This window comes from Aquarana catesbeiana, linkage group LG02, assembly GCF_042186555.1.
Source record: "Aquarana catesbeiana isolate 2022-GZ linkage group LG02, ASM4218655v1, whole genome shotgun sequence".
NCBI classification, from domain to species: domain Eukaryota; kingdom Metazoa; phylum Chordata; class Amphibia; order Anura; family Ranidae; genus Aquarana; species Aquarana catesbeiana.
This window is the reverse complement of record NC_133325.1, coordinates 774,717,786-774,744,545: the sequence shown is the minus strand read 5'-3', so window position 1 is coordinate 774,744,545 and position 26,760 is coordinate 774,717,786. Positions and strand designations below refer to the sequence as shown.

At 42.6% G+C, this 26,760-nt stretch overlaps 1 protein-coding gene across 13 annotated transcripts in view; it reads left to right on the top strand.

Moving 5' to 3' along the window:
* The window catches only part of POU2F1 (POU class 2 homeobox 1), a 142,210-nt gene extending 120,502 nt beyond the window's left edge, over positions 1-21,708 (top strand). For 10 of the 13 annotated variants that reach the window (XM_073617356.1, XM_073617364.1, XM_073617361.1 and 7 more), the window contains 6 exons: positions 2,542-2,708; positions 5,968-6,147; positions 14,476-14,587; positions 16,166-16,511; positions 19,208-19,296; positions 21,137-21,708. In XM_073617356.1, the coding sequence (XP_073473457.1) occupies positions 2,542-2,708; positions 5,968-6,147; positions 14,476-14,587; positions 16,166-16,511; positions 19,208-19,296; positions 21,137-21,444 (1,202 nt within the window). In that variant the 3' untranslated portion in view covers positions 21,445-21,708. The remainder of the gene's footprint in view (positions 1-2,541; positions 2,709-5,967; positions 6,148-14,475; positions 14,588-16,165; positions 16,512-19,207; positions 19,297-21,136) is intronic. The other 3 variants (XM_073617363.1, XM_073617357.1, XM_073617362.1) reach the window with 1 other exon arrangement.
* Positions 21,709-26,760: the final 5,052 nt, after the last annotated feature.

The following is a 26,760-nucleotide window of genomic DNA, read 5'->3' as shown; positions in this document are numbered from 1 at the left end:
AGAAGCACGAAAAATTTAGCGCATGGATGGGAGGCAATCCCAAAAGTATTGTATATAATAATTTGTCACGCGTAGAAAAAAAAAACTCAGGATAAAAGTTAAAAAAAATACAAAACCAGGGCCGGGCCCCCTCTGTAAAAGAGGGGGTTGATCAATTGTGGAGCGTCATGCAATGAGCCGAAATCCCCATGCGGGGGTGGCCTAAGCGTCTGAAAAATAAAGATTTTTTGGGTACAAATGTATAGCAGTGGACAGTAGTCCAGTGTAATATGCATGAGAAGGGAGGGGGGAGTAGTTTAGACCTCAGACTCTACAAGGGGGTTTTGACTAGCCAAGAGGGCGATTTCCAGCAAGGAGGAGAAGGCTGAGAAGTCAACAGTAGGGGAAAAGAGTAGGAGGAGGGAGAGGGAAGGGAAAAAGAAGTAGACGAAAAGAAATAAAAATGGGGGGGGGGTGTCTGGGGGTTGGGTATAAATCGAGAGGATACCCCGTAAGGAGTGGTGGAGTTTAGTAGCATAGGGCTGTGGAGCCAAAGGGAGGAGTGGGGAAGAGAGGCACCAAGTTTGTGGCATGCCACTTGCTTAGGAGTACCCTGCCTCCCCTCTCCATCCTCCGCTCCTATCTCTCTTTAAGGTTGCTGTTAATGCTTGGAAAAACGCAGTTTTGGTAGGTGGGCGTAGTACCTGAATGTTTGAGGGTGTTCCCGGTTAGGTAGCCAATCAAGGATGGTCTGCTGTATTCTGATGGGGTTTGGAAATGCGTCCAAGACCATGTTTATGTGAATTTGGAGGGGTTGTCCTGCACTGCTGCGATTAGTCCCTCCATAGCTGCCATTTGATTTTATATTGTTTACTTACCAATGCAGTGTGGCTTTATTTGTTTTCTTTCCTGTCATAAGAGTACAATATCACTGGTTATCGCCTTGTAGAAGTACAGTTGCTGCTTGACGTCCGGCCTTGCAGCAATCGTTAACATCGCAGTCATGTCTCCATCACCTAGTTTAAAAAAAAAACAGACTGTAAAGATGCTGCTGCGTCATCAGATTCTGCGTTTTTTTTTTAGTGAAGCGCCGATGTCCTCCCAGCCTGGATTTTTTAAATCGGAAAGAGCACAGTGGGGCAGAGACAAGACAGCCATGCTCGGGTTGTTTTAAGGCCAGAAGTAGGCAGTTGTTCTTCAACAGGGAGATAAAAGTGATCTAATATGTAGGGCTGAAACAACTAATCGACTACTAATCGATTATTAAATTAAACGATTACTATTTTCATAATCGATTAATCGGCCAGTAACATAACAGGGTTAAAAAAACTAAAATGAGCCCTTTATAATACAAAAAGAGCAAATAATCGCTACTGTAACTATGCTTTTTTCAGCCGCTGCATATTTGGAAAGGGTCAGGGACTTTTTTTTAACACAAAACGGTGCTTTTTTGGTTCAATATACTTCAATGGAGAAGCTGCAGAAAAACATGTAATGCGTTTTTGCAGCAATTTGTGTTTTTTTTAATCTGCCCAACAACAAAAATGCAAAATCATGTGCGCAAAAAAATCAAAACGCACAGCAAAAAGCACTGCAGAAACAGATCAAAAGCAAATTGCATAGGTGTGTACCGAGCCTTATGCTGGCCACATGGATCAATTTTCAGACCAAAATATTCATACGAAAAATCTTTGTTCATTCGCTGAATGACAGAATTTTTCATTTAATTAAATTTTCACTTGTTTTTAACAATCTGTTTTTAAAATGAATGTAACTTCTGAACGAAAACCACATACACTGTCTGAAAAATTCCTTTGACCGAGAAGTTTTCTATTATTTCCAAATTTTTCCATCACTGTGGTTGAAAATGAACGTCGATTTGACCCCACTAACGATTAGAAAATTGAACGAACGTTCTTAAACTGAAATTTTTTTTGAAGGTAGATATTGTTTGTTTTTTAAATAAAAAAAAATTTGATCTCTGAGTCTGATGATATTTACCAGATTGACCCTTTAATATACTGTTAGAGGATATATACTGTATATACTATCTCTCCTATATATATACAGTATTATATACAGGTTATTTATATTTACTACTGCATAGAGATATTTAAGAATAAATTGCCTTTTTTTTAAACTTTACATATTAACTAAATTATACACCACACTTTTTTTTTAAAGGTTATTAATCGAAATAATAATCGGCCAACTAATCGATTATGAAAATGATCGTTAGTTGCAGCCCTACTAATATGCTTATTACAGTAAAAAAAAATTATTAAATACTGTACCACACTGCATGGGTAAGTGAATCAGTATCAAATTTAAAAGATTTTAAAAATGTCATAGCCAAAGTTAAGGATAGTGGTTGAATAGTGTACTTTGCTCTTATTCCGTTACCCCACTGCTGAGCATTTCCTTTATTAAACTTTATAATTTTGTTCACTAAACATATGTATTAATTGATAAGGCTCTGAAGGCATATTTTACTTAATACTTACTGTCTGAATATATCTTGATTTCCAACCTTTGTGTGACTGACTCCTGCAAGTTACGTAGATCTCCCTTTCTTTCACCCAGAAAACATCACATCAGATTCTGCTCTCTCAAGCCCGAACGTCATGAACTCCCCAGGTCACGGGATCGAGGGACTAAACCGCAGGAGGAAAAAACGCACCAGCATTGAGACCAACATACGCGTGGCCTTAGAGAAGAGTTTTCTGGAGGTCAGTGTCTTTTTTTTTTTTTTTTTTTTCTCTTCATTTTTTTTTTCTCTACATAGCTACCCAGCCTATTATTGGCACTCAGCAAACTCATACTCCCTGCTGGTTGCAGAGCTCTAACTTTCACTCAGCAGATCACTGCTTCCACACAGAGAGCAAGGGCCCTTCTCTACAGCATGCTGGCAGGGTAAAGGTCTGTAAGGCCTGGTTCACACCTATGCGTTTTTTTTTTTTTTTAGTGCATTTTCAGTTTTGCAGAAACACACTACAGTTCATTTAACATGGGTTCCCATGGGTCATGTTCACATCTGTGCTTTTTCCACCGGTGCCTTTTTGGAAAGGGTCTGGAACTTTTTTTTTTGTAGCAGGTAATGTTTTTAGTTCCATAAACATCAATGGAAATGCAGCAGAAAACGCTTAAACAAGATGCATGCTGTGTTTTTGCTGGTTTCTCTTTTCAAAACAACAGACACCTCCGGAAAACGCATTAAACATGCATCAAAAACATGTGTGAAAAAAAACTGCACCCAGAAAGCACATTAACCTCAACCTGCATAGGCTTGAACCAGGCCTAAGATTTTGCTCATGTCTTTGTTTTTTTGCACCCAGAATGTATTTTGCCGATTTTTAAACGGAAAGTTCAGTTGGATTAAAGCCTGCTCGGCGAAGTAGTATCGCCTGCACCTGACATGATTAGAATCATTTCACTACCAGCCTCAGGTAATTTTAAGGCCCCATTCATACTTGTGCAATTTGCTATGCAACTTTGAACCCCAGAGTTGCATGACAAGTCCCACCCTTTTTTTTTCTTAATGAGTACCATTCATATCTGTGTGATTTAAAGGTGCAGCGACTTTAAAGTAGTTCATGCACTACTTTGGTCTATAACCTGAGGGCCATAGTCGTCAAAAGTTGCTTGAAAGTTGCACCTTCATGATCTATGTGCAACTTGTGTGAGACTTTGTAAAGCACAAACTGTTTTGTGACCCCCATCCCAGCCCATCCCTTCAGAGGCCCCTCCCAAGCAAACTGTCCATGCATCTCTGTTCCTTATGTCCCTTCTGCAAGAAAAATGAGCTCTAACCCTAGCCATAGCCGTAGCCATAACCCTAGCCGTAGCCATAACCCTAGCCGTAGCCATAACCCTAGCCGTAGCCATAACCCTAGCCGTAGCCATAACCCTAGCCGTAGCCTTAACCCTAGCCGTAGCCTTAACCCTAGCCGTAGCCTTAACCCTAGCCATAGCCTTAACCCTAGCCATCCCCTTAACCCTTCCCCTTAACCCTAGCCCTAGCCATATCCATAACCCTAGCCCTAGCCATATCCATAACCCTAGCCCTAGCCATATCCATAACCCTAGCCCTAGCCATATCCATAACCCTAGCCCTAGCCATATCCATAACCCTAGCCCTAGCCATATCCATAACCCTAGCCCTAGCCATATCCATAACCCTAGCCCTAGCCATATCCATAACCCTAGCCCTAGCCATATCCATAACCCTAGCCCTAGCCATATCCCTAACCCTAGCCATATCCATAACCCTAACCCTAGCCGTAACACTAACCTTAGCCATAATCACTGTGGCAGGAAAAGGAATTGCCATACCATGTATCTTATCATTGGTCAAAGCCAAAGTTGCAACAAAGTCGCACTCATCCAAAGTCGCATCAAGTCGCACTGTAAATCACACAATTTTGAAGTCGCACAAGTGTGAATGGAGTCTTAAAGTACATGTCTAAATAGATTATCTGATATTTGTATCTGGGGTTAAAACTTAGAATGTTATTTTAAAGTGTAGGCACCAGCACCTGAAGCTATATTCATTAGCTGCAATTCTGACCTGTTCCAGGCAATTTATTGTAAAATGTTAAAGCTAAACTCCAGGCAGATACTAAAGACAATTGCAGCTCTCTATTTATTAATATATCATTCCCCTACCCCCAAAATAAGAGATTCCATCTGTACCATTTACCTGTGCCTGGGCACTTTCTGTCCTCCCATTTCAGTGACAAGCAAGTTGAGCACATGTGCTGTGAGTTCACCTGCAACTAGGTGCCCTTCTGATGGGCTGCTAAATAGAAGCCCACCCTAACACTAAATTCCCTGCATCTATAGACATCCCCGATCTAACACTAACCCTGTAAAGAAGAAATCAGTATACATACCTTTTCTGAAGCTGATCCGACCCGATCCCACGCTGAGCTGTCAGCTGCGGCTTCGCTGTGGAGACGGGTCCAGAGGAGGCAGCGGACAACGCAAGCCCTATAAAAACTCTATAGGGGACGTCACACCCCATTCATTTCACAGCCGTTGTTGGCAGCACCTCTATAGGTGACATCACTCCCCATTCATTTCACAGCCGGCTGTGTCCTCTGCAGAGCTTCCGCCGCTGGAGTCTAGACCAGATTGGCTTTAAAATAGGTATGTATAGTGATTTCTTCTTTACAGGGCTAGATAGGTTATTGTTAGATCGTGGATGTCTGTAGATGCAGGAATTTTAGTTTTAGGGTGGACTTAGCAGCATATAGTGCTGTGAATAGCAGCATACTGATAAAAGTTTACGCTGGGCAGAAGCCTCCAGCTTACATTCTTGGATGTTAGGCTGTGGTATCTGGGGCCCAAAGCTATTTCTTTCTCTGTGTTCAAAAGACAAATAGTTTCAGTCTGAAATTCCACAGAGGGACTACCCCTGAGAATGGCGAGAGAAGAATGAGCTTAGAGCAACGCTGTTAGGTTCTCTTTGTGTTTATAAGATTTTATCTTATTACTCTAGAAAAGTCAGTCTTTTTTTTTTTTTTTTCTAAATCCACCTGAAAGTATGAAATGATGTAAAAAAATTAAAAAAAAAAGTCTTAGGCCCCATTCATACTTGTACGACTCCAAAGTCTTGCAACTTTGACGCAGCTTTGGATGGGTGCGGCTTGGATGCGACTTTGGCTTTGACCAGTGATAATGGACAACTGTTGCACAACTGTCCAATGAATAACTTTTAGGTGCGACTTTCATGCAACTTTTGAGGGTTTACATTGCAGTCTATGGCACTCAAGTAGTATGAAAGTAGTGCAGGAACCTTTTTCAAGTTGCTGCGACTTTAAGTTGCACATACTTGAATGGTTGCCATTGAAAAACATGGGGGGGGGGGACTTTTCATGTGACTTTAGTGTCCAAAGTCGCATGACAAGTCGCACAAGTATGAATGGAGTTTTAATGTTGCATAGTCAAAGCCCTGAGCTTCATCCAACTGTCATATTTCTGTCCCAGAACCCAAAGCCTACCTCGGAGGAGATTACCATGATTGCTGACCAGCTGCACATGGAGAAAGAGGTCATCCGTGTTTGGTTCTGCAACCGACGTCAGAAGGAGAAAAGGATCAACCCTCCCAGCAGTGGAGTATCTGCTTCTTCTCCTATTAAAGCAATGTTCTCAAGTCCGACTTCTTTGGTAAGATGTCTGAGGGCATGGGAAAGGGTGTCTTATTTAGGGTGTCCTACAAACATAAGGTTAAGCTTACAGGGGAATAGGCCAGTGACTTTTCATTCTGAATACCCTATATAGCCAGAAGCCTGTGGACATCTGATCATCACACCTCGATGAGCTTGTTGGACATTCCATTGCAAAACCGTAAGCATTACTATAGAGTTGTCCTTCATTGTCAACTAGAACAGCCTCCACTCTTCTGGGATGGATTTCCACAACATTTTGGAATGTGTCTGTGGGAATTTGTGCCCATTTATCCAAAAGAACATTTATGAGGTTGGGTAATGAGAAGACCTGACTTGAAATCAGCGCTCCAGTTCATCCCAAAGGTGTTCAGAAGGGTTGAGGTTAGGGCTCTGGGCAGGCCAGTCAAGTTCTGAATGGGCCCTCAAATAAGTGCCGGTCGCTTTCGAGGTTTGCCACAATCTAAAGAGGTTTAAAAATAGTCACAAAGCTGAACTAAGATAAAAGGAGCCTAAAAGACTAGAGCAAGCCATACATGGGTTGAATTCCGAACAAATTTTCTTTCGAAAATCAGAAATTTTGTGCGTTTTGTAATCCCATGGTGCCACCTTTGATTTAGAACCTTGTGTTGCTACAGAAAAGAAAATTTGTGGTCATGTGCATTTCTTTTTTTATTCTATTTCTCGCACAATTCTCCCACCATTGATTAGAAATGTGTTTTTCTAAATGTTTCCAACATGCCCGATCTCTCAAATTCAATGGCCGCACGGAAATCAGCCGTTGCTGCGGCCCACTAATGGTACGATATTCGAACGAAAATTCTTAGGTACGGTTTTCAAAAGAAAATTAATTCGTAATTCCACCCATTTATGCCCGGCTTAGGGGTCTGCTATAAGGCTTGGTTCACACTCACGCGACCTGAAATTCGATCGCTTTTGCCAGGCGACTTCCTGGCGACTCGAGTACTACTTTCATAGAAGTATAGAATAGAAGTCGCCTTGAAGTAGTACAGGAACCTTTTCTGAAGTCGGAGCAACTTCAGTAGGGCTAATTAAGACGGCTCTAATGGACTAACATGGGATCTCACACATCACGCAACTTGGGGTCGAATCCCAAGTCACGGCAGTGCGAACAGAGCCTTAACCACGTCAGCCCCAGGAAGGATTTACCCCCTTCCTGACCAGGCCATTTTTTGTGATATGGCACTGCATCGCTTTACCTGACAATTGCGCGGTCATGTGACATTGTATCCAAAAAAAATTGATGACCTTTTTTTCTCACAAATAAAGCTTTCTTTTGGTGGTATTTGATCACCTCTGCGTTTTTTATTTTTTGCACTATAAACAAAAAAGAGCAACAATTTTGAAAAAAAAAAAAAAAAACAATATTTTTTACTTTCTGTTATAATACATATCCAAAAAAAGTATTCATCCGTTTAGGCCAATATGTATTCTTCTACATATTTTTGGTAAATAAAATCGCAATATCGCGTGTACAAACTACGGGATAGATGTACTTATTTTTTTATTCTTTTTACTGGTAATGGCGGCGATCTGCAAATTTTTAGCGGGACTGTGACATTGCGGCAGACAAATCTGACCCCAAATGACACTTTTTGGGTACCAGTGACATTTCTACATTGATCAATGCTATAAAAATGCACTGATCAATGTATAAATGACACTGGCAGGGAAGGGGTTAACACTAGGGGGCGATCAATGGGGTTAACTGTGTTGCCTGGGTGTGCTCTAACTGTAGGGGGGATGGTCTGCCAGGCACATGACAGAGATCGCTGTTCCCGATCACTGGGAGCAGCAGATCTGAGATGTCTCCTGTCAGAACGGGGATTCGCCTTGTTTAGAAAGGCAGATCCCCGTTCTGCCTCTGTGTACAACGATCGCGGGCAGCTGGTGGACATAGAGTCCGCTGGACCCGTGGGCGCTCTCCCATGGTGCGCAGTGGGCCTGCGCGCGCCCGCAATATCACATGCACGGACCGACATACTGGTACGTCGGTTCGCGCAGGAGAGGCGACCTGCCGCGGTATATGTGCAGCGGCTGGTCAGCAAGCAGTTGTAGAATAAATAAAGGCAAAAACTTTTTTTTTGTTTGTTTTAGATAGAGTGGAGAGAGATTAGAACCCCCATCAATTTTTATTACTGTCTATGCCCCTGTTATGGAGATTCACCCTCTCTATTTGTCCTGTTTACCATTATCATTGAAAGTGAAAGTAAAAGAAAACCCCAAATTTTGAGTTGTCCCCAGAAAAGTAATAGAGGGGAATTCTTCCAATGGGGGCATTGGTTATGGGGATCTCCGCAATGGGACACAGATGGCGAAAAAAAATCTGGCAGGTGTTATACCATCCCTTGCTCTAGCCAAAACTACAAGTAAAAAAGTTTTGCCTATAGTTCTACTTTAATGTTTTCACACAGCTCTCGCCCAGGATTAACACATTATGATAAAGTGATTGTAAAGGCAGAAGGTTTTTTTACCTTTATGCATGAAAACAAAAACCTTCTGTGTGTAGCTGCTTGTTGTGGGGCAACCCAGCAGGAGGGAGGAGCCAGGAGTGCAGGCGTGGGACCCCAAGAAGAGGGGGATCTGGTCTGCTCTGTGCATAACCATTACACAGAGCAGGTAAGTATAACATGTTTTGTTTTTTGTTTTTTCTTAAATAAGGCTTTACTATTGCTTTAATTGGAAATGTGTAAGGTGTGGAGGCTGTGTAAAAATACACTATATTACCAAAAGTATTGGGACGCCTGCCTTTACACGCACATGAACTTTAATGGCATCCCAGTCTTAGTCTGTAGGGTTCAATATGGAGTTGGCTCGCCCTTTGCAGCTATAACAGCTTCAACTCCTCAGGGAAATCTGTCCACAAGGTTTAGGAGTGTGTCTATTGGAATGTTTGACCATTCTTCCAGAAGCACATTTGTGAGGTCAGGCACTGTTGTTGGATGAGAAGGCCTGGCTCACAGTCTCCGCTCTAATTCACCCCAAAGGTGTTCTATCGGGTTGAGGTCAGGACTCTACGGGGGGCGTGGCAGGGGGTGTGTCCTATGCCTACATAGTTTTTCTGATAGGTGTCCCTCGTTCCCATCTCAGAAAGTTGGGAGGTATGTGTATGTATAAATGGACTAAGCAATAATGAAATAATTTTGCCGAGCGATAGTGAAAATGGGGCCATGAGCTGGCAGGCTCTATACATTTCACGCCAATTTTTTTGCCGTTTTAAAGAACTTGCAAGGGGAGATGTTTTGTAGCACACGGCTAATTTCCTGGCACAATGGACAGCAGCCTCACAGCTTGAAAATCCTTGATTTCCTTTTTCAACATAAGTTGCTTTTACATTTTGGGGCTTCTGATTTCTGATCTATATCCATTGTCACTCAGCCACCCCCTTTTCTGTTCTTAGTTCCAGACTTTTTGTCAAATAAAAAGCTTCTAATCTCTCCAAGAGAAGCAGTGAATGTGTACAGGTGATTTATCCAGTGGTCACATGTCAGTATATTATAAATGTCTCGGCTTTTACAGCTGTGTTGTGGCGGTTCAGTTGGGGTAATTGAGCCGCGCGGAGCAGGTGGTCGCTGTCAATGAATAACTGCAGGTGATGGATGTGTCACCTCAGTGTACACACAGCCTAATACTGTACAGAATACGAGGTGTCCCCCTCCACCCGCCGCTCTGTATGACTATAAAATGACGGCTGATTTATTGCAGATGTGCCCCTCTCTCATCTGTACCTTCCAAGTGGCTTATTAATCTGTGCTGCACTAAGGTGCGATAAATAAGGATGAGCAAAACAGAGTTTTAATTTCCCTAAAATTGTGACAAAAATCGGGTTTCAGCAAAATTTTACTATTAAAGCGGTGTTAAACCCAAAAGCAAACATTTATTATGTTGCAGCTTACCAATTCTTAGGTGTGATGGCTGCATTTGTTTTCTTTTTTAGGCTTTATTTATTTCTATTTTCATCTGGTGAGCCAAGCCAGTAAGTCTATTTGTTTTTCAAAAGGACCAGCACTCTTTTAGGTGTATCAGTTTACAGGGATGAGACAAACCATTTAACACTAACGCCCCGTACACACGGTCGGATTTTCCGATGGAAAATGTGTGATAGGACCTTGTTGTCGGAAATTCCGACCATGTGTGGGCTCCATCACACATTTTTCCATCGGATTTTCCGACACACAAAGTTGGAGAGCAGGCTATAAAATTTTCCGACAACAAAATCCGTTGTCGGAATTTCCGATCGTGTGTACACAAATCCGACGCACAAAGTGCCACGCATGCTCAGAATAAATAGAGATGAAAGCTATTGGCTACTGCCCCGTTTATAGTCCCGACGTACGTGTTTTACGTCACCGCGTTCAGAACGATCGGATTTTCCGACAACTTTGTGTGACCGTGTGTATGTAAGACAAGTTTGAGCCAACATCCGTTGGAAAAAATCCATGGATTTTGTTGTCGGAATGTCCGATTAATGTCCGACCGTGTGTACGGGGCATAACAGGGGTGCTTCCAAGGATCAGCTTTTATTTATTCATGTAAAACCTTTATCCCATAAGGAAAAAAAAATATTTACTGTAACTGACTATAAAGTGTTAGATGGAGTTTAGCTTCAGTTTGTCAGTGTATCTAAATCTGCTAGTTTGGCTAACACTCCCCTCCCCCCAGACTGACAATGCTGCTATCCAAAGGCGCCCCTTGTGCTCCTTCATCCAGAGTGGGGGGTACTCTAATATAGGAGGTGTGTTACTGACCAGATCACCAGGTGAAAACAGGGAGGGGGGCCTAAAAAAAGAAAACTGATGCAGCCATTGCATCTAATATTGGTTAGCTACAATATGTTACATTTTTGGTTTTGGGTTTATTACTGCTTTAATGTGATTTTAATGGTACATGCACATGGCTACGAGGAGGCCGTACAGAGTACATTTGTGCTTATTTCTCTGTCCTGGACTCACAGATGCAGGTTATAAACCTCAGACATGAAATATGAACAAAGCATATCCCTCTATAGTGTGTACTTGTCTCAAACCAGAGCACTAAGTGTCATTTCTATTTGCTGCTTCATTCCTCTGCTATCTGCATAAGTCGCTTCTGACAAGTTTTCCTGACACCAAGATTAAAATGGTGACAGGGGAGGGAGCTCCAACTGATTGACAGCCTCAGCTCTGTTCCTGTGAGCTGTGTGAAGGGGGCTGTTTCCCTTTCCTTCCAATCAGTTCTCAGAGCTCTCCTTACTGAGCTCTGCAGAGTGTCACTTCAGCTCTCCACCCCCTTTTTTCTCTGTACACAGTTTGCAAATAAATACACAAAATAAGAAAAACAAACACAAAGAACACAAATATGCTAATCTGCACCCTAAATACACTCAGAAAAACAACATTTTTATAGCATAATTTAAAGTTTCTGCTTCAGAAATTCGTAATTTTGCCGGGAAACCATTTTAATTCAGGGGTCTCCAAACTTTCTAAGCAAAGGGCCAATTTACTGTCATTCAAGCTTTAGGGGGGGCAGACTGTGGCATTCAGTGATGCAAAGGTGACAGTCCAGGATCCTCTACCTTTAAAGCTGAATTCCAGGTATGTTTTTTTGTTTTTTGTTGCATAGCTACATTGGTCTGCACCCAGTACCCCATAATGACAAAGTAAACACTAATTTTAGAAATGTCTGTGAATTTATTAAAAAGAAAAAACTGAAATATCACGTGTTCAGACATTTGCTTTCAAGGATTTTTTTTATTGGATTTTTTATATCTGTATATCAGTCACATGAACTTTGTCACTTTATATTGCACATTTGTTTATTGCACGTCTGAATACTATAGTATATAAAATGCTTTATTGTATATTATGTTCGTTGTTGGTTGCTTTTAATATTTTCACTATTTTTCAAATATTGCATGTTAGCTACAGTGATATTGCATATTAATTATTGCACATTGCACTTTATTTATCACATGCTGGTAGGCATTGTGTCATCTAAGTTTACAGTCTAATTTTAGCGCTGCACTCTTTTTATTTTTGCACTTTATAGAGAGGTGAGAGGTGTGTGCCTTTAATAATAACAAATAATGTCCAATCAATTTAATTTAACACAGGTGGACTCTAATCAAGGTGTAGAAACCCCTCAGGCTGGGTTCACACTAGTGCGACAAACGCTCCGACATTGGGAGCTCATGTCGCATGACGTGTAAAAATCAATGTTTCCCTATGGGAGCCGTCTTAACTGGTCCGACACAACTTTGAAAATGCTCCCTGTACGGGTCTGACGTTGATCCTACTTCAGCCAATTGACTATCATTGAAGTCGGATCGCCGTTTTGCATGATCCGACTTTGGCATGCGACTTGTGCTCTGATGATTGAGGGGAAACTCCGCCCCAAATTTTAAATAAAAAACCGGCATGGGTTCCCCCTCCAAGAGCATACCAGGCCCTTGGGTCTGGTATGGATTTTAAGGGGAACCCCCTACGCCAAAAAAACGGCGTGGGGGTTCCCCCCAAATCCATACCAGACCCTTATCCGAGCACACAGCCCGGCCGATCAGGAAAGGGGGAGGGGACGAGCGAGCACTCCCCCCCCCGAACCATACCAGGCCGCATGCCCTCAACATGGGGGGTGGGTGTTTTGGGGCAGTGGGGCGCCCTGCGGCCCCCCCACCCCAAAGCATCTTGTCCTCATGTTGATGAGAACAAGGGCCTCTTCCCGACAACCCTGGCCATTGGTTGTCGAGGTCTGCGGGTGGGGGGCTTATCGGAATGCGGGAGCCCCCTTTAATAAGCCCCACATGGCCCCCCACCCTATGTGAATGGGTATGAGGTACCCATTCATCTAGGAAAAAAAGTGTCAATAGACAGGTTTTTAAAGTAATTTATTAGGCAGCTCCGGTGGTCTTCTTCCAACTTCGGGGGTCTCTTCCTTCTTCTCCGCGGTCTCTTCCCTCTTCTCTGCGCTCTCCGGTTCTTATGCCGGGCTCCTCAGCTATCTTGTGCTCTTTTGCTAGCTGTGGTCGGTCTTCTTCCCTCGTCTCTTCTTCCGATGTTGACACGACGATCTCTCCCACTGTAATGCCGTGTGCACGGTGCGCAACAACTTATATAGGGATGGGTCGTCATCATGCCCCGGGACTGTGATGTCATCCCTATATAAGTCGTACCGCGCACACGGCATTACAGCGGGAGAGAGCGTCGTGTCAACATCGGAAGAAGAGAAGAGGGAAGAAGATGGCGGAAAAGAGCAGGCAAGAGAGCAGAAGATAGCGGAGGAGCCCGGGAGAAGATATCGGAGAGCTCGAAGAAGAAGGAAGAGACCCCGAAGTCGGAAGAAGACCCCCGGAGCTGCCTAATAAATTACTTTAAAAACCTGTCTAGTGTGTTTTTATTGACACTTTTTTTTCCCTAGGTGAATGGGTAGGGGAACGATGTACCCCAATACTTATTCACATAGGGTGGGGGCCGGGATCTGGGGGCCCCCTTATTAAAGGGGGCTCCCGGATTCCGATAAGCCCCCCCGCCTGCAGACCCCGACAACCTGTTGCATATTGAATATGGGTTTACTCACTTTGCACTAATGCCTTTCAGAGAACACCTTGTATTTTTCTCTATTAATAGAAGATGTTCCTTTATTGGATGAAATGGAGATCCTGATGTCACCGCCCCGAAATCGACCAATCAGAGAACATTTTTGCATTAGTTGAAAGCAAAAAAAAGGCGTTCTCTGGATGGTGCCCATGCCAAGCAATTTGACCCTCTGTGCTGTGCTCACTATGCAGCTGGACCAACGTAACTATACAAAAAAAAAAAAAAAAAGAAGAACCCATAACCTGGAATTCAGCTTTAAACACAAGTCAACGCCATTTGCTCCAATATTATTTTGAGCTTCCTGTAAGGGAAAGGAGCAGCTTCACAAAAAAAAAAAAAAGGCAAGCTTGGTAGCTGTAGGTGTTCAAGACTCTTGTTGTATTTCAGTGCCCTTCCTGTGTTTAGCCCAAATTCACAATAAATGCGGCTTTGAAATCGCGCTACTTCAGCGCAATTTCAAAGCCGCAGGACAGTGCGATTTCATCTGCAGCTTGCAAGTCGCACATGAAATCGCCAAGAATAGTGCAGGAACTATTCTTCAAAACGCACCTATTGAGACATTACCATAGAAAGACATTAGATGGGACTTCAGGTGCGATTTGTAAATCGCATGTTGCACTGGTGTGGATGGGGTCTTGGGCTTTTCTATGTTGCAGGCTTTGGACATGCTCCTGTAGAGGAACATGTGGCACCTGCACTGTAGCCATCACTTCTAACATTGCATCTCTGCATTTTAGGTGGCCTCTACGCCAAGCCTTGTGACAAGTACTGCAGCAAACACCTTGACTGTAAACCCAGTCCTCCCTCTAACCTGTGCTGCAGCAGCAGTCACCAGCTACTCTGTCCCAGGTAAGATTTGACCATCCTCTACAGCTAATCAACAATGTATTATCAATCTCAGCTGATTATTATTCAAAATTATTGAAATATTTATTCCTTTCAACATTGTTTGCTAAATGTATAGATGTCTTAAAGGTGAGCCTTTTTAGTAAATTTAGAATTCTGCATAAATAAATACATAGGTGCATCTTTTATTATTATTAATAATAAACTATTCCAATACAAACCGTTATTAAAGTATAACTAAAGGCAAAATGTTTTTTTAGTTTTTTTTCAGCTTTGGATGGATTGGAGAGGGATTAGAATGCTTGTCAGTTTTTATTGCTGTCTGCGCCCCCTATAAAGGGGATTGCCCCTCTCTATTTGTCCTGTTAACTGTTCTCATTAAAAGTGAATGTAAATGAAAACACCAATTTTTGGGTTGTCATCAGAAAAGTAATACAGGGGAAATCTTCCAATGGGGACACTAATTGTGGTGATCTGGAGGTCCCCAAGGAATTACCTTAATTTGCAGGGATTTCCTCTGACTTCCTGTTTGGTTATGGGACAGGAAGTGTAGGGAAATCTCTGCAATGGGATACAGATGGTGAAAAAAAATTCTGATGGGGTGTAACCCTCCCTTGAAAAAAAAGAAAATTGCCTATAGTTCTACTTTTAATTGACTGTACTATTAATAGTTCAGTCAAGAGACTTTGCCTAGGCTGAAATTATGTCATCAGTCTGCTGCAGGCAGGGAGTAGCATTTCCTCAGTCTTCTCTCCCCTAGCGATTAGGCTACAGCAATGTAACTTAGTAGCAAAGGTGAAAGACTTCATCCAGGGGGCTGATCTGTATTAGACATTTGTAAACCCAACCAAGAGCTGCACAGACATCAGGATGTACATGGTTGTGTCATCTCTGAGCCGGCATCTTATTCTAGGAAGTAGATGGTGACCTTGGATGATGCCTGATCAAAAAAATTGTCTCTGCCCTTCTGGAGAGATAAGCAGATGAAAGCACTGTCAAGAGGAGAGTACTGTGATCTCTGTGAGAGGTTATAAATACCTGGAAGTGTTACACTTACACATTACTCAACAAGAATTTACTTTTTAAAGTGGAAATTAACTGTAGCTGAGCACCACAGGCTGAAAATGCTGTTTAATTAATGTTTAACATTGAAAACAGACTCCCCTAACAATCTATATCTCCATGCTTTATTTTGTTGAGAAATCACTTTGAAAGCACCCCAAAGCATTTTTAGCCATCTCAAGTAAGGGCAGGTGATTCATGTAGCATTTACTTCCTGTAATCCATCTGCCTTTAGCTCAGACATGCAGGCAGGAGGACGTGCTTAGCTGAGAAAGCCCCTCCTCCAAATGAGAAGAAAAAAAAAAAAAGTTTCATGAAGACTCTTGGGATGACATCATTTTTGCCTAGGCCAGAAACCAGGAAGCAACTGAAGAAATGTAAAAAAAAAAAATGTAATTGCTGATTGAGAGACGGAGTAAAGTTTCGCTTTAACATGTAAATATATATATATATATATTGCTAATTCTATTTTAAGTCAGGTTGCTTACTTTCTGAAAATACATGTATGTTTCCTTTCAGGCACAACAGGGACTCCCACTGCCAACACGGCAACTGTGATATCTACTGCACCTCCAGTATCGTCTACCCTGACATCCCCGTCACTGAGCCCTTCCCCGTCCGGCTCCGCAGCAGCTCCTGAAGCATCTAGCGCTAGTGAAACCAGTACAACGCACACCACCTCCACTCCACTCACTTCTCCCTTGAGCAGCGGCCAAGTGATGGTGACGGCTTCGGGAATCCACACAGCGGCTGCCACAGCACTACAGGGAGCAACGCAGCTGCCCTCCAACGCGAGCCTCGCTGCCATGGCCGCTGCAGCGGGGCTGAACCCTGGGCTGATGGCACCCTCGCAGTTTGCCGCTGGGTGAGCATATGCTTTTTCACTACTTGGAATCTTTACATAGTTACCTAGTTAGATTAACAAAAGACACATTGGGATAAAAAAATAACACTTTTCATCCTCAAAGTTAAAAAATAAATAAATAATGAGAGGTAGACTAAGAAATTCTTCTTTTTCCACATTAACAGTCTGATGATTGCTAAGATCAGCCATTTTCAGCCCTTTTGCTATGGAGGAATCCTTCATGTAATTTCCAGAGTTCAATAGTTCAGTGAACCTCTCCTAAAAATTGATATTGCTCATGGTATATTAGTGTAATTGTAAGTTGTAATAATTGGAAGAAACACAGATGGTGACAAGTGTCCCTGTTCAACTCAGTGGTCAGTGGGAGGAATGTCCCTCTTGCAGACAGCTGAAAATATCATTGCTGTGAGTGGGGAGGCCCAATGTTACCATGCCACTTATTCTGCTGTGACTTTGATGTGATACGCTGCTGTGACACTTGTTCTGCTGAAGTTAGGCAGATGCCCGGACTATACAGACACTGTCAAGGAGGAGGTCAGTATGCCACTGCTAAAGGAACCCCTAGCAAGCTCTGGAGGAACACTAAGGAACCCCTAGCAAGCTCTGGAGGAACACTAAGGAACCCCTAGCAAGCTCTGGAGCAACGCTAAGGAACCCCTAGCAAACTCTGGAGGAACAAAAGGAGCCCTTGGAGGAAAGCAAGGAACCACTAGCAAGCTCTGGAAAAATATAAGGAACCCCTAGCAAGCTCTGGAGGAACATAAGGAACTCCTAGCAAATTCTGGAGGAACTTTGAAGTTTCTAGGCCAGAAAATGGTTGGCCTAGATCCGTGGTCTCCAAACTGTGACCTGGGGGCTGGATACGGCCTTTGCTTGCTTTTATCTTGCCCTTTGGGGTATTATTTCCTCCACTGTTGCTGACGTTTCTGCCACTGACACCAACAATGTGGCACTAATTCTCCCACTAACACCAAGGATGGCGCACTATTCCTCCCATTGACACCAATGATTGGGGCACTAATCCTTCCATTGACATAATGTTGGGGCACTAATCCTCCCATTGATACCAATGATAAGGCATTATTCCTCCCCCTAATTCCAAGAATGGATCATTGTTTATTCCTACTGATGCCAGGGCATTTTGTACTCCCAATGGCCACAGTGTGGCCTCCTTAAAGTTTGAAGGACAGTAAACTGGTCCATTGTTTAGAAAGTTTGGAATCCCTTGGCCTAGATTATTATTCCGCATAGTTATCCAATTGTTAGGAGTAAAGCCTTGTGTAAGCTCTAAGTCACAGCCTGATGTCCTCTAGTGGGCCCTGTGTTCACTTCCCGGCACTGTGGAGCTCGAATGGCATTTGCTATTGAACACCAGAATTGGCACCACTGGCGTTCTGTGCTTCTCACAGATGAGAGCAGTTTCACCCTGAGCAGATGTGACAGACGTGAAAGCGTAGACAGTGGCACCCTGACTGCCATTAGGTATTGGGATGAAATCCTTGGATCCATTGTCAGACCCTATGCTGGTGCAGTGGGTCCTGGGTTCCTCTGGTGCACGACAATGCCCGGCCTCATGTGGTGAGAGTATGCAGCCAGTTCCTGGAGTATGAAGGAATTGATGCCATTGAATGGCCCCCACGTTCGCCTGACCTAAATCCAATAGAACACCTCTGGGACATTATGTTTCGGTCCATCTGACGTCACCAGGTTACACCTCAGTCTGTTCATGATCTCAGTAATGCCCTGTGTCCAGATCTTGGAAGAAATACCCCAGGACACCATCCGTCATCTCATTAGGAGCATGCCCCGATGTTGTCAGGCATGCATTCAGGCATGTGGGGGCCATACAAACTACTAAGTACCATTTTGAGTTGCTGCAATGACATTTCACCAAAATGGACTAGTCTGTTGCATTGCATAATTTTTTTTCACTTTGCTTTTTGGGGTGTCTCTGAATTCACCCCCCTGTAGGTTGATCATTTTCATTTCCATCAAACGATGTGGCGTCCTTTCAGTCCTAACACATTTCACAGTCCATATCAGTATAGATATCTAGCTTGATATTTTTTCCCCATTGAGATCTGATGTGTTTTCAAAGTGTTCCTTTTATTTCACTAAATGCCTTTGCAAATCCAAATTTTGCCTGGTAACAAGTAGCAAGGCAATACCTGGGTGATGTCATCACAGTACCGGGTATGGCCTATACAGAGATCAGAGCTGTTGGTTGGACCCAGCAGGTCCTGCCACTGCTGGCTGCCTGTATAAAACTACAGGAGGAGGGCGAATACAAGACCAGTCACCCTGCGTAAGGAAAGGGTGCAGCTGTGCCCGGTCTGTATTACAGAAAACTCCTGTCAAAAGGCAAAGTAGAGGAGGAGTTTCATGCTGGATTACTGCACAAATTTGGAAGATATACATAAAGGATACCAAGAATGGATTAAGAATACACATGACTCTTATATGTGCACAATATTTGTTTAGCTCGGGGCTTTTGAACTGAACCTGCTGCTTGGCTATTCATTGGCAAAAACTAGATTAACTGTAAGCTGTTGCCTGGCAAACCGGTGTCCTAAGCATGGGGCTTTTTTGTTAAGTCAGAATTCAGAAAGTTTTGTAGACTTTATAACTATTTTTGTATTGTTTTGGATTGTTCTTATCTGACTGTATTTATGAACCCTGCATTCTTTTCTTTGCAGAGGTGCCTTATTTAGTCTGAACCCAGGGACATTGGGGGGCGCACTCAGCCCTGCTCTGATGAGTAACAGCACCCTGGCGACAATACAAGGTCAGTCACATTACCCTAAGATTTACATAAATTTCCTTTTGTGCTGTCCATGGTTGCTGCCTGTTAAGTGTGAATGTATTAGGGCTCGTTCATGCTGTTTGGAGAGGCAGTAAAACCTTGCTTTATTACCACCCACCAAACGTAACTATTGAAGTAAATGCGCAGTACAGTGCAATGTTGTGGCATTTATGAGATTAAAACAGGCAGTGAGGAGGTGACATATCGCCTCTTCACCGCCTCTCAAAAGCCTCTAAAAAGACGTGCCATTAGTGTGCACGATCCCTTAAAGCAGAACTGTACTCAAGTGTTAAATTAAAGGGAAGCTTCACCCCAATCCTGTAAACAAGTCACAGGTAAAAATTGCATTGTCTGGTAATTGTACAAATGGGAAGAGATAGCCCGGTCATAGCACACCTCGCCCGGTCCAAGTGGTTAGCAGGTAAAAGCAGTCTCAGCTCGATTCATCCAAGCCATGCTCCCAACATGTTTTTCCCCACTCCCGGGGCATAATCATGGAAGTTATGATACCTCCATGATTAAGCCCCAGGGGTGCTGCGAAACATGTTGGGTGCATGGCTTGGATGAATCAAGCTGAGGCTGCTTTTAAATGCTAACCACTTAGCCCGGCATTCGCACGCCTCGCCCGACCCATCTCTACCTACTACAGCATGCGTTTGGTCTGGATGAACCTTTCCCCAACCTGCACCCTCACTAGTCAGTGGCATCCAATTCATTGGGCCTGGTTAGCTTGCATGGGGGCCATAAAATATTTTCTTGTGAGTCACATAGTCATTTGTAATTAAAAAACAAAAACCCCTATGCAGACTAATGTTATTTTGCGTTCTGGACAACTTTTCCAGTGTCTCTTCTGTCCTAAGCCACCATAAGAGCCTCTGGGAAACCTGGCACTTCCTTTTCTTTTATAAGTTGGGCCCCATTGATGATGCACTGACAATTCCATGTACACCTAGTATTCTAGCCAGTGAATCTCATTTGCTTATACATTGCTGATACTATAGCAATGTGTAAGAAATATAATTCCCCGTGTAGTTATTTTGTTTACATGTCGCCATAATATTGGCAACATCACCAGAACTTGTAGTTAAGACTTCTGGGATAGATGACACTTATATCCCAGGAGACTGCAGGCAGTGCAGCTATGCAGAAGTAAAGGGCTGAGAACCAAAAAATGTATTTCCAAAAACAAAAATTTAATTTAGTGAACTCAGTGGTTAACAGTAATATTATTTCACTTTAAATATGTTAACCGTGTTACTGGAATGAATACTGTATATAAAGAGTTTTTTAAAAGGCTTAAACACCTTTCCTGGGGAAAATACAATGCTAGCCAAATGGCCAAAAGCCTTAATCATATGGTATCCGTGGAAGCGAGAAGCAGTGTTTAGACTGGCTAAACCTTCCCTTTAGTGGAAATCATCCACCATATCCCAAAAATCCCTGAGTTTTGGGGAGACCCAGAAGATATGCAGCAGGGTGCCTTCAGATTTCAGGCCATGCCAACATTTATTAGTGACCCGTGGAAACATGTGGTGCTGGACCGCAGGGGTCTTGTACCAACTAGTGAGCAGTTTGTAACCCTCTTCTTGATACTTGCATGCTATAGACGTGCCAATATATTGTGGTTCTATAGGAAAGGTGAGTGCATGCTTGTGGGGTGGGGGAGATTAAAGCAAACCGGGTCCTTTGCCCTTCATGTGTTTCATTGTTGGCCTTAAAATTACCCCCCTTGCCCTACTGGGGCAGAAAGTGAGAACCAGCTGCCTCCTTTCTTCTGTGTGCACTTCTCCACTAATTGTTTTCTTCTTTTTTTTTCCACTAGCTCTGGCCTCTGGTGGATCTCTTCCAATAACGCCACTGGATGCTACTGGGAACTTGGTGTTTGCCAACGCAGGTGGAACTCCTAACATTGTGACTGCTCCCTTATTCCTCAACCCTCAGAATCTTTCCTTGTTCACCAGCAGCCCGGTTAGCCTGGTCTCATCCGCAGGGGCTGCCACACCCATCACAAGCTTTCACGCCACCTCCTCCTCTTTTGACTCCATCCAGAACTCTCTCTTTACAGTGGCCTCTGCTAGCGGACCAGCTTCCACCACCACCACCACCACATCCGGCTCCAAAGCACAGTGAGCTGAGTCGGTGCGATCACTTCTGCTTTTTTTGGCTAGTGATCAAACGAGTTACGATAAAAAAAAAAACAATGTGGTCTGCTCCCGCTTAAATGAAATAAAATTGCGGGGAGAGAAAAAAAAAAAGATGAGAAGAACAAATAATGGACATTTTGCCTAATTTTATAATAAACATTCTCTTTTCAGGATGACCACTGATCAGAGAACTTTCTAACCAAAAATGTAAAAAAAAGGAAAAAATTACAAAAAAAAAAAATCACAAAAAGTGGAAGGACTACTTTATCATTTTCCAGCAGTCACATGGACAAGATAAGGTTGGTTGTTTAAACAAACAAAAAAATCTGATATTGGAATGGGATTTTGGTTGAGTCTGAAAATACTTTTTATTGTTAATTTTTTTTTTTTTAATTATCATTTTGTACAGGTCTGTTGTACAGACCTTTTATGTCATGCAAAGTGTTTATAGTCATATCAAAAAAAAAAAAATGTTGGGGTTCCTTTCGTAACTGGTACAATTTAGGCAGGCCTGTATTGCTGATGTTTTTCAGATGAATTTCCAGGTAGAGTGGTCCTCTTGGAGGATTAGTCGTTAAGATTTGTCATAACGTTCCTAAGCAGCAATGAGTTCTATGTTGGGTTCTGATTATTGTTATACCCACGTTACTGCTTACGGGATTCTGTTATTTCCCATGAGTACACTCCTGTCCTGGTTTCTTAAAGGGGTTTTCTTCATTCAGATGCTTTGGTCGATTTTGTTTTGCAGCTTTTTCTGCATTTATTGCTTTTTTGTTCAAGCTTCCTTCCATTTTTTTTTCCTTTTTGGTATATTTACCAATTTTTGGCATTTGTAATTCTGTGGAATACGACTCGGCTTTACCTGTGCAGCTGGTATGGTTTTATGACGTGTTCCAGGACAACGAGATACATGGATAAGGATAAAAGGAAACTAGAAGCTTAGATAAAGCCCTCGAAAACCCTTTTAAGAATCAACTTTGGACCTCTAACGACAGACTGCTGTATATGATGTGTGCAAGGTGTGGATTAATTTATTGAGAAGGCTGAACATTTCTCAACTCAACCTGTGAATGTTTGATCACAATTTTATTATACACTACAGAACAATAAGCCTTTCGAGATGTATCGACGGTCAGTTTCAAAAGCAAACTCTCCTCTTGTTGACGAATGGGCAGATTCAGGAGGAAAACTGGATGTGTTCAGTCCAATCGTGGAGCCAACAGGTACTCCTGAAACAACCAAAAGAAGCATTGCACCTATTAGGTGCTTTGGTAACCTTGTTCCTAGGATTTGGCCAGACAGCGATGAGCTCCAGCTGCAATATAATACAAAAAATTGCTTGAGGTCTTTTGCACACATCATGAGGCAAATTTCCAACCGTGGGTGGCTGGGCTGCCCAGCCCTCTTGTACGACTTGAAATTTTGGATGAACATCTTAGGACCGGGTGCTTACGGTGTGTAAAAGACGAGCGTCCATCAGTTTCTGCCAGCCTGGAGAGTAGTCCATAACAACATTATTTTCTGTCCCCTACTTTCACTTTACCCATATCTTTTTATATATGAAACCAAATATCTGGGTGAATGAGAAGGCAGACTGGATCGTTGCCCTGCAGTTCACACTACGCCTCCCAGGCGGGACAGTTTTGTGGCCGCTTTAGTGACCTGACGCTATGGATCCATGTTTTGTGACGCTAAATAGGCGGAGGGTGAATCAAAGGCACCCACCTTCTGCTTCAGAGGGTGTTCTTTTGTGAACACTTGATGCACTGAGTTATGATGGTCCTGATCGTGGCAGAAACTCTCCCTCTGCTCCTCCATATCTTTTTGTATTTTTTTTTTTTTTTTTTTTTTTTTAAATAATGTACTACGGTAACCTTGCTTATATAAATGTAGGTAGCCATCTTGGGCACTCTGAAAGTTGACCTTTCTGGTCTTTGTCACCAAATTCCGAGGCACTTTTTTTGATGTCGCAGGTTCCTTGTGGACTGATACACTGAATATTCGTCCCCCACGATGGCTACTTCCATGGACGTTGGCAACGGCTACCATTTTAATTCACCATCTCTAACCATTTCTAGACTAGTGAACTGCGAGCAGTCAACTAACCTGTTTCATTCAACCTTGTATGTATGTACGTTTTTTTTTTTTTATGTTGTTGAGAATTGTTTTTTGTTTTTGTATATTTTTTTTTTTTTATAACTGCCCCATTGCTGAAAATAGGGTGGCAGCACCTCTTAGGTGCTCGCCTCGATCCAGCACAGAGGGCGGTTAACCAAGCTTGAACCAAAGTCAATTTCTAGCAAGCTGCTGTACTAATGGACTAGTTTGTATAAGTGCAGTTCAGACGCAGTGAGAGACAAGATAGATGCTACTGACAATTTTTCTTTTCAGTTTTTTTTTTTCTTTGGTGGGGGTATTAATTTTATATATTAATGTTGCTGCTTGGTGTATTTTTTTTTCTTGTGTTCATGGCAAACTCTAACTTTATGGGTTTTCTTCATGTGTAAATATTAAGATGTTGAAATCCATTCAATTAACTTTATTCTCCCCCTTCTGTCACTTTCACGTATTCCCCACTGGTATCAAAGACTTGGCATTATATTGGCTAAAGTTCATTTTTGTAGTTTATTACTTTTCTTTTGTTTTTGTATGCCGAGTTTCTCTTGGAATAGGCAGCACTTACAAGGTGTTTTAGGAAAATGTTTAGTTAAATAGGGCAAGCATGGTTCACCACTCACCAGTTCTTAAAGCGTAAAACTTCACCCTATAGGGGAAGTTCCACTTTATGTAGTCCTCTCCCCTCCTTTTTCGCATTTGGCACATATTTTTTTTTTTTAGGGGGGGGGAGTGGGTACCTAGTTTTGATAGGTACCAGCTCCCACTCACGCTCGAGTCACCTAGGCCAGTGATAACGAACCTTGGCACCCCAGATGTTTTAGAACTAAATTTCCCATGATGCTCAACTACACTGCAGAGTGCATGAGCATCATGGGAAATGTAGTTCCAAAACATCTGGAGGTGGCAAGGTTCACCATCACTGACCTAGGCGATCCAAGCACAAGTTTGCCCCCCCCCCCCCCCCTTTGCCTGCAGCCTTCTGGGACATGTCACAGGTCCCAGAAGGCTGCGGGACCATTCACAAAGTGCAGCGTGGCATGCACAGCGGAAAGCCGCAAGGGGTCACAATTGGCTCTTCACAGTAAACATGCCGGTGCAGGGAACCTGAAGACCAGCGGAAAACCGGCACTGGATCCCTGGACCAGGTAAGTGTCCTATTATTAAAAGTCAGCAGCTTACAGTATTTGTAGCTGCTGAGTTTTAATTAATTAATTTTTTTCTCCAGACAGATATAACGCAGCTCAGTGTTCATTAATAAACCCTTAGCCTTTGATTCACATCTGTGTGTGTCCGGAACGCACGCAAAATCGCACACTTTTCTGACTTGCAGAAAAACATACTGCACTTTAGCAAATGCTTGCAACATGTTTGCAAAGGTTTTTTCGTGTTGGCTAAACTTGGGCACCATGTGGTTCGTTGTGGCGTGTTAAAAAAAAACGAGTCAGGGACTTCTTTTCAGTGGTTCTCGCACGTAGGGCCAGAGCTGATTTAAATAAATGGGCTGCCCTACACGTGATGCACGAGAACGTGCACGCAGAGATGTGAACCAAGGATTAAATGTATTTAAATACTAAATGTTGTTTGAATACTGAATTTGACTTTGCATCAGCCTCTTGCAGTCTCCTGTGCAGCAGAGCTCAGAGGGAGAAGCAATTCGAAGAGCCAATTAGCTGTGCTCATTTGCTAACAAATAGCAATACGATAGGAGAGCTGAGTGAGTGACAGAGATGAGTTAATTTGCTGCTTCTCCGTTTACTGTCACAGGCTGGAAGTAGGACACGACCTGTATGCGTTTTATAAGATCAGGTCTCTTGACAAACCAGAGAGAGCTCTGCCTTGTGGAAGAGTTCTGTAAATTTCAGGACTGGATGGACAAATGTAATTCCCCAATCCACACTGTCTGCATTCAGGGGAAGCTCCCTGACGGTTGTCAAATTTTGACACGCGGGTGTGTCCATGCATCTGCATGCACTTCTATTGGCCACCGAGACAGATGCAGACACCAAAACAAAGGCACAGAATGTGGGTGCCAAGCCTAAAACATCTTCTCTTTTATATGTATTTTTCTGTTTGCCTGGAGTTTATGCCTAGTACACACGATGAGAAAATTGGACAAAAAATACCGCTTTCGGAACGATCGTCCTCGCACAAACCTTTTTCTGGTACCATAACAGAGTCAACTATTTTGAATCCGTACAGTATAGTAATACCTTGGTTTACGAGCATAATTCGTTCCAGAAGCATGCTTGTAATCCAAAGCAAATTTTCCCATAAGAAATATTGGATAATTTTTTCCACAACCATTTCATATAAAAATGATCAAAATATGAGCAAAAGCTCATATTAATACTGTACAGTACTGTAGTAGGAATACTGTAATGTGTTGAGAAAAAAAAAAAATCAGTTTTAATGTAAATAAAAAGAATTACACTCACAATGTTAAGGAGTCTGGAGCTCATCCATGTAAAGTCGCTGTGTATATTACAGTAAAGCCAGCTGGTGTGCAGTATACAGCGCTATATGTGGCCAGAGGTTCGGAGGCGATGGTGACTCCCAGCGCTTCCTGGAGAACTCGGAGACACTCAGGAACTGTTGACATCACTTCCGGGGTGCTCCGCACACACGTTACGCCTGCCCCACCCAGCTGGGTGCGTCTCTGGGTGTCTCCGACAGCTTTACTGTACATATACACAGCGGCTTAACATGGATGAACACCAGACTCCTTAACATTGTGAGTGTAATTCTTTTGTTCTTACAGTAAAACTACTGCTCGTTTATCAAGACAAAATATAAAAAAAAAAAATATTGCTCGTAAAGCACGTTACTCGTAAACCAAGGTATTACTGTATTCATCCATAAAAAAATTGAGTGACCAAGATCACGCATGTTTGGAAAAGGAAAAAATACATTACAATACAGTATAATCAATACATTACATCATGGCGGGAATTTGTATTCTTACGAGAATTTTCGTAGTGCCAGTAACCTATTCGTTTTCGATATGAGACTAGCAAAAAAAAAAACAATTATTTGTCCGATATTCTCATTGTGTGTACCAGGATTTAGTGTAGCCATGACAGATTCTGATACCCTGAAATATATGCAGTTAAAAGACTGAGGAATAACCAATGACCATGTTTGCTATTTTTTTTTTTTTACCCTTTCCTTTAATCTTTCCAAACCA